Source organism: Gossypium hirsutum, chromosome A08 (assembly GCF_007990345.1).
Source record: "Gossypium hirsutum isolate 1008001.06 chromosome A08, Gossypium_hirsutum_v2.1, whole genome shotgun sequence".
NCBI classification, from domain to species: domain Eukaryota; kingdom Viridiplantae; phylum Streptophyta; class Magnoliopsida; order Malvales; family Malvaceae; genus Gossypium; species Gossypium hirsutum.
In genome coordinates, this window is record NC_053431.1 from 117451905 (window position 1) to 117460630 (window position 8726).

General features: G+C 32.4%; 1 protein-coding gene across 1 annotated transcript; it reads right to left on the reverse strand.

Annotated features, from left to right (window-relative positions):
* Positions 1 to 669: 669 nt before the first annotated feature.
* On the reverse strand, positions 670 to 4775 carry LOC107926994 (uncharacterized). Its single transcript, XM_016857950.2, has 3 exons — positions 3511 to 4775; positions 1856 to 1982; positions 670 to 1766 (listed from the first exon to the last, which is right to left on the reverse strand). Exons 1-3 carry the CDS (start codon positions 4288 to 4290, stop codon positions 1246 to 1248), a joined length of 1428 nt encoding a protein of 475 aa, XP_016713439.1. The 5' UTR covers positions 4291 to 4775; the 3' UTR covers positions 670 to 1245.
* Between the last annotated feature and the right edge of the window lie 3951 nt (positions 4776 to 8726).

The following is an 8726-nucleotide window of genomic DNA, read 5'->3' on the forward strand; positions in this document are numbered from 1 at the left end:
ATTCGGTACTCGAATCTAGCGATTGGGTCGGGTATAGGGTGTTACATATCCCATCTCTATGGGATTCGGCCTTAGTTCCCGAAGTTTATCTTGTTTTTAGGCGTAGAAAATTAAATTTGATGGATTCGACTCCCATCAATTATCTTTGGTAATAGGATTATTGTAACATAAGATTTCTTAGCATATTATTCAGTGTATTACATTATCCTATTTGGTTCATTTGATTAAAATGTAAGATTTTTTTATTTGATTGGTACCATGTAAGATTACTTAAAAGTAAGTTTTACTAAATTATCCTCGTAGAATTTATTTATTTATTTTAATTGTTTACTATACAAATATTAAAACTTATAATAATTTATTTTTATTGATAAATGATGCATTTTCCTAGTAAATTAATTTCATTTTTTTCTCAAACAAATAGTCTGTATTTAGGACTTCTCTTTTAATCAAAAGTGAACGAAAAAAGAAAAAGAAAAATACAAGTTTATTATTAAAACATACTATTTAGTATGGTTTAAAGGCAGATTTGACCCCACAACATAGGATAGTAGTTGTTAAATTTTTTTGTTGATATCCTAATAAAAAAAGACTAACAATCTTGAAACTATCAATGAAATAAAATTATGAGCTAAAAAGTAATTTTGAGATATACTCTACTCTTAAACGTTCTAGCGAAAAACAAAACTCTATATTTCTCCATATTAGCGATAACAAACCATTGTCTCCAAATGGCTGATTTCCCTTTAAAAGAACAGCTAAAGAGAGAATCGGTTGTTCCACAAATTTTCCTAATATTGTTCTCTTGAGAAAAGAGAAAAATGGGAGTAAAAATAAATCCAATAATACAGCTCAAATTTTCTTCGACAAGGTGGCTTTAGTCATTCAAACATCGCAGCTTTCAAATGACGAAAACCACCTTGATTCATGTCTTAAACCTTACTACAGAAATCAGATGAGGGTCGGAATGTATTATTTTGGGTGGGGATTCTGTCTTTCAATCTCAGAATGCTTGAATAGACAAATCTTGAAAATTGAAAAAGTTTGAGCACAGTTGAACTCAACCTCATAACTTTTGGCATACAGACCATTTAGCTCAAGCGGTATCATTTTCTCCACAAATGATATATGTCATAGGTCGTAGAATCAAGTCTAACCGTATTCGAACTTTCTGATTTTAAAGATTCGCCTGATCAACATTCCACTTTGTCCGACCAAAACAGCATTCCCTCAACAAAATCAATGTCAAAAGAGATCAGTTAATACTTCATCCACCAGCGAACTGAAAAGCTCAAGCTCTAGAGCTGATCCTACATCTTCTTTTTCTTCATTGAAGTTTCTCCAGTTTTCATTTCTTTCCATATCTTTCAGGTATGCTTTTCTGCCTTCATGCAACTCCCATCCTAAAACAAATTCCTGAGAATTCCCATTAACCCAATCTTCTACCACCTTCAAAGATTTGACCCCAAAATCTTTAAACCCCATGTCATGTCGTTCGCCTTTATCTTCCACAATGAATGTCTCCCAAAAGAAATCTAACAATAGATTATCAGCCCTAAACTTGAAAATCTCTGATGGGAATTTCGCTTTCAGTAACTTAAGCAGTTTCTCTTCAGACATGCCATTGTTGTTGACAGAGACTGAGCGGAGGAGTGATGATTCATCTTCAAGCTCTGCCATTGCAATTCGTTTCTCCAAGTCCACTGGCTCCAGCTGAGCCAAGCTCTCAAACCTTCGAACCTTTGGCATGAGCTTTTGTTTCGTCCCTGTTGTTTAACCCCACTTGTTAATCAAAGGGACATACGATATATGAGTAAGAAATAAAGATAAAATTAAAAGGGAGAGAGAGAGGGACCTTCCACATGGGGTAAGCCATCTTGGAAAGGAGAGCTATTATCTTCTTCTTCATCATGGAAGGGACAATCTAGAACAGACACTGGACTAAACTGTTCCTTTCCTTCCTCGTTTGGCCAATCCTGTTCCTGTCTCAGATGGTTGAACTATCAGTTGATAAAGTTGAAGTATCCAACGAGAACACAACGTCTCTAAAAAAAAGAAGAAAAAAAGGTATAATCTACCAATAAATGGAACAAGCAAAGGAGTCCTGTCCAACTTCAATCTTTAATTACCTTCCTACAGTTGTTTTATAGAATTCTTAAGTTACTAAATTTTTGGTTTGGAGATGGGAAGTCACAATCAAAATACTAAGCTACACGCAGTCACACCTTTAAAATTTTGGTTCAAATCCTAACTTGTATTTTCATTTTAATCTCCGCATGGTCACCAAATCAAATGATATAAGATAGGCTACACATATTGTTTTGGTACCAAATGAGGTAATGATGTCTGTATTTGATATCTTATCCATATGTTAAAACATTTTTGAAAATAAATATTTGAAGGTCAAATTCAAAAATTTTAAAAAAAATTAAGTTTAAAAAATAAATAAAAATTAAATTTATCACAAACCTAATACGTAAAATTGTAGAAGAAACTATACTATTAACTAATATAATATGTTTTGTCTTTCGTTTTAGAAACTGCTTAAACCAAGAACGAGATGAGAAGAACCGTAAGGTTGAGTTTGTTTCAGGACTAGCTAGTGACAGAAGATCCGGTGGTCCAAAAATTATAAACAGTGCATGCTTTTATTGTTGGCATGTTGAATTCAAAACAGACAAAAATCTAGGAACAAGTAAAATGTTTTAAAGACAAGTTACATTTGGATTAAGTCAACTCACTAACTCGACATCTGCCCACCCATTATAATAATGTTTGGAACTTCATAAAGCTAACTAATAACACAACAGTAAAGGGACCATATTGCTTAATATTATGCATTGGCAACAATAAAAAATAATTCAAAGATATTTAATATTGATTTCTTAAATGAAAATAGGACCCATATACCATACCAAATCAGCTGCCTACGATGGAGATTCATAACTAACCTAATTCCAAACTCAATTAAATATTTAAATTAAAAGCACCAACCAACAACTACCATCTTTATTATTCCTAAAACATAATTTGTAATAGAATTAGTTGAAAACATATTATCTTACTCCTTTTCATACTTTTTAACATAAGCATATATAGCAGAATAGGGTACATCTCATCTCATGTACTATTTCATATTCGTTTCGGGTTTCTACGCCGTGTAGGGGGATCTAAGGCCTCGGGTTGCTCCTTGGGAATTTAATTCCAAAGCTTCGAGATGTACCCTATCACTTCCCGATAAATATTCCACGCGTGGGAAAGTAAAGGAATCCATGCGATTGCGATCCCACTTCCAGCTGTTTCTGCCCTTCCCCAATCCTACCCTCACTAAATCTCAAAATCCCCTTCACATCCCTTACCTAATTCATCATTCCAAAAATATATGTGGTGATTAAAAGACATCAAACAATCAGATAACGCCAGCAACAGACAAAGGATAAAATTAATTTTAATTAAAATTTGAACACGCAAAATATTGAATTCAAATCAATTCATCTCCTACCAATTTACCTTTGTGAAGTTGATGGAATCCTCACCCACTGTATTGCTGACTTCTTCCTTCTGGGGTAAACTTGTTTCAGCCTCAACGATGTCGTTTTGGCTCGACCTCTCTGAATTACTGCTCCAAGTCTGTAAAACATCCGCAGTAAATTCACTTTCTGCCCAGCTGTTACTGCTTGTGTTGGAGGAGACCCTACTGGCAGTAATGGTTGTTGAGGAGTAGGAGGATGTGTCGGTGGTACTGACGTTGGTAGTCGTATTCTGATCGGACGGTTCATTTTTCTCTTCAAGAAATTCACGGAACAACTTGCAGCGTCTGATCTCACCCTGATGATCTTCCTTGTCAGCTTTTCTCCAAAAGCTTCTTTTCAAGAGCTTCCTTGAAAAATTCCTGGTAAAATGCACTTTCCTGGAACTGTTTCTTTTCATCGACAACGATGAAGATGATGACTTGACGGAAGGAAAAGGGAGTAGCTTGACGGCGTTAAGAACAACTTCTGAAGCTCTTTGCAGAGCTGAAATGGTGGCGGCACCTGGTTTCGAACGGCTTCTGAAAAGAAGCCGTTTAGTGGTGCTTGAGTAATTATCTTTGGATTTCTTCAACTCGGCCTCGAGAAGAAACCTGACGGTGGTGCAGCAACGTTGACGTGGAAACGATTTGAAACCACTAGAAGAGCAGGAACTCAGATCGTCTCTTAGGAGGAAATCTTTGAGCATCAAAGGTTTCTTCTCGAACGAAAGCGTTTTCCTAAGCTTAATATGATCAGCGGGAACACCGATCAAAGCCATATTGATGGGAGAAAAAGGTTGCAGGGTTTTAAACAAAAAAGGGTTATGTAATACGTTAATTGTTACTTACAGCTGTAAGCAATGTTGGATATGATATGATGATGAAAACTTGAAGAAGATAAGAGGGCATTTAAAATAGACTCAGAATGATCAGAACATAAGCAGCTTTTAGTACAACAGAGGAACGCAGAAATGGAAAAATTACAGAGAGAGAGGGATTTATAGAGGAAAGATTTTAAAGGTTGTAAAGATCTCTAGGGTGAAGATTTTGAAAGGTGAGAGAGAAGCTAGGATGATGCTGCACTGCTGCTTCATCTCCTTCTTCCTCTTGTTCTTGTCGATGCTTTCAGTTTTTGAATCTTAAGTTTCAATATTTTAATGGGTTTTTTGAATTGGTGAATTAAATGCATGTAAAAGTTTATTTATTTATAATTTTGTTATTACAGTGAAGGGGAAAGATGAAAGAAGAGTTTGAGAGACCAGTAGTTGACCTCTGAAAAAAATCTGAAAATGATGTGCTATCTTCCATGCATGCAGCGATACTGGAGGAAAGTCTTCACGTGCTTTGTCACGTGTGTTTGTCTTTGCAACAAATTTTATGATAAAATAGTAGTTTGATTCTCATTTTTTACCTAAACAAAAATGGTTTTGTATATTATAATTATTTTTCAAAATATATTTGTTTAAGATTTGAAAAACTTAGATCCTATACTATTTTTAAATTTTACAACATTTAGTATGTCAGGGTTGAGTTTGAAAATGTTTTGAAACTTAACATCTCTTTCTTAAAAAAATAGTCATGCTTAAAAACATATATGAGATATTGAAATTGAGTGTATATTCTTTTGATGATTATTGTTGTTTCAATTGAGAAATTAATCTTAGGAGTATAAAAATTTATAGTTATCACCTTATAAAAGATGATGATCCACCCTCCCCCTAAGTAGTGATGGGCTATGGGCTTCAGCACATCTCTTGATACCTCACAATTAAAAAAATTAGGTTGGGGCAGTTCAGTAGTAAATGGAATTGAATTATTAGGAGTTCTTTTTAGTCCAAGTCCCATAATAATAAAGACTTAAGTGATGATTTATGAGTCACTATGTTGCACTAAGGCTAATATTAGGTACTGAATGGTTGTTTATTATTTGGTTCATTTTTTCTTTTTTAAGTTTTAATCTGAGTTAAGTTAATTTCGGTACCTAGTACTTTTAGGTTTCATCAAATAATAGTCTTATACTAATTAATAATAGGGCAGATTGTATCATTACTTACTAATTTATGGGTAAGTTTTCGTTTTAGTTACTTAACTAAAAAAAGTTACAATTTGGTCACTGAACTATTTGAAAGTTTTCATTTAAGTCACTGGGATGTTAAAATTGATGTTATATAGCTTTCTTTGTTCATATTGCCTACACCAATCGGAAGTTCTTTTTCTCCTTCTCTTCTATAGTTAAGTTTTTTTATGAAATAATTTTAGACATCACAAATTTACAAACCAAAATTCAAATAGTTTCTTTTCTTCAATCTCCAATATTGACCATCATATCGAGTTAGATCTAAGGTATTTTGTTTTTCCTCCTCGAAGGGTATTGATCCACCATTCTAATTGTCAAACCGTCGCTTGAAGCTTGCTGGTGAAGCTTTTTTTTTAAAAAAAAAATATTCTAATGACTTAAATGAAAACTTCTAAATAATTTGACGATTTAAATAAAAATTTCCTAATAATTTAGTGACTAAAATAAAAATTTACCTATAGTTTAATGATTAATAGTGTAATTTACCCTTAATAATAAAAAGTGACTTCTAAATAATTAGACGAGGCTAATGGTCTAAGATATACAAAGCCTAGCCAGCTGCTATCCTTGCTCTATTCATACTAGGCCATTGATGAGGACAAAAACATGAGCTAATGAGAAGAGAGTCTTTGGCTATGAATTAGTTACAAAAAAATGATTTATCTGAGTTGAGTTTTAGATGTAAGAGGCACATTTAATTTTGTAATTTTCCATAACTAATTTAATTGTCAAAGAGCAATCAAAGTAACTATTCCAATACTTTTTTAGTTAACTCGTTCAAGACAAACTCGTAATTCAATATTCAATTCTTGCAATCCTCCTTCATCTCTAGAAGAAACAAACATTTTGGCATTGTTTGTTAGAAGTTTCAAACAAGAAGATATAAACACAACCATAGAAACAAACCCTTACCTCAACCTCTGCACCTATTTCTAATTCAATGAGCACCCAACGGAGAACACTTCGTAGCCAAAGCCAACTGCCCCACTTGGTTCTCTTGCAGCTAACACTTCTATCTTGTATCTAAACCCCAAGATATCCCAATTCAAATTTGGTAATTTTTGCCGCCTTAGCTTCTACATCTGTAGGGGCCGTTTTTGTTCCTTTTCTTCCACATCGGCTTGTGATGCATCTATTTCACAACCAAGCCCTGCATGATATGAACTCAAGAGGGTTCAAGAGTAATATACATCATGGATGGGTGAAAATTATAAAATTAAATTTACCAAATCTGCTATTTTTTAAGTTTAAAACATAAGCAAATTTGGAATGCATTTTTTGATGTGATCTAGATATTTCTAAGTTGAGTTGTTTTTTAATGGATCAAAGAATTATTTCTTAACTTTGCAACAATCGGCCTACACCGAAAATAGCATTATAAGTAGATGATTGATCAACCAAAAAGAAATCTATGTACTCAGCAATAGTATGCTCGCCATCTCTAATGTAAATGGGAGATGGTGGAAAAATTTAGTTTACAAAACGATTTTGTTACATAGCGGAAGATTTAAAATTTTTCAAAAACTTAGCCGCTATGTTATTTATAGTAATAAACCATTTATCAAATTCGTTTCTATGTTTTGGAATATGCATGTCTCAACTTTCTAGCAACATAATTTTGTCCGTTATTCTCAAACTCTCGATTTACTTAAAGTGTGGGCTCTAAATTCTTGAACCAATAAAAATAATGAAAACTTTATTGATTTTCTAGTGGAAAAAAACAAATCTCTTTATAAACTAAAAATCAAAAGAAAACTCTCTCAAAAATAGAATTTATTTATGGCATAAATCTCAATAATATTTGACAAAATAATAATACTTTGTGTTGTTTTATTTGACCTAGCCTATAGTCTTTATTTATAGAGAAAAACCACGAGTCATAATTAAACAAAAGCAAATACTATTATTTTAATAGAAAATACATACTCCTACTAAAACTATAGGCAAGTGGGCGGCACACCTAAGGTTGCTGCCCATTACATGTTAGATGGGTCAGTTGGGCTTGTCTAATGTGTTAAGTATAATTATATATGTTATCTAAACCTTTAATCAATTAATATAATTTTATATTTCTTAAAATATTATTTATTTAATTAATTAAAATAAATTTAAATAATTCACTCAATTAAATTATTTTATTAACTCAATTCTAATTTCGTTAAAATTATGAAGACTTAACCGTACTAAAATCTATGAGTAAATAAATTTAATTGTCTTCTTCTATAAAACTATGATGATTAATTAATTTAATTTTTACTCTGAAATTTAATTATTTAATTACAATAAATTGAATAATAATCTGAAGAAATTAATTTAATCTTTAAGTCATCTCTTGCTTATAGCGAGAAACACATTCATTGCGAGAGTGATACATTCGATCTATTTTCTAAATTGATTCAAATGCAAACCATTAAGGGTTGTACCGAGTTAGCGAAGACTGATTGAACATATATAATTAAGATCCAAATAGTTGGTAATTAAGTTTCGACACTTTGTTTATTAATTACAATATTATTTAGGTTCTTTCAATGATCTTGTCATATGTGTTACCTTTATAGTATATTCTTAATCTATTTGGGTTAAATCCGTTCAACAAATATGATTTTATTTCACCTCATGGTAATCATTATTTATTATTTCATGAAAAATTTAATTACTAGTAATTAATAATTAAATCATTTGTCCTAAATAAATAAACCGTGAGTACCTTATTTTTTCATCTCTCATGTAATGTGAGTGAAAGACTACTATTTACCTTCTATTAGATTATAAATTCAACTATTATAAATGAAATTATACTATGCAAAAAACATATACCCAACATATTAACTTTCTACTCTATAACCAATTTAACTTAGTCTCCGCCTTTTATGTAGTTAAGTGTAGGCGACTTTCATACGGGCACGGGCAAGGTAACAATACCAGTAGTGGAGAGGTAGTGGCGGCGAGCACCACTATGGAGAGGTATCTAGAACAAAAAGAACAAAGTTCAGAAATGAGACAAATGATTAAAGGATATGTGACCAAGGCATTGATGTCATAATACAATTTGGCCTCTATTTTACAGAAAAGCCGTGGGTCTTGATTTTAGAAATAATAAATGCCATCTGGTCCTGTACCAAATCTCCATTGGTTTCC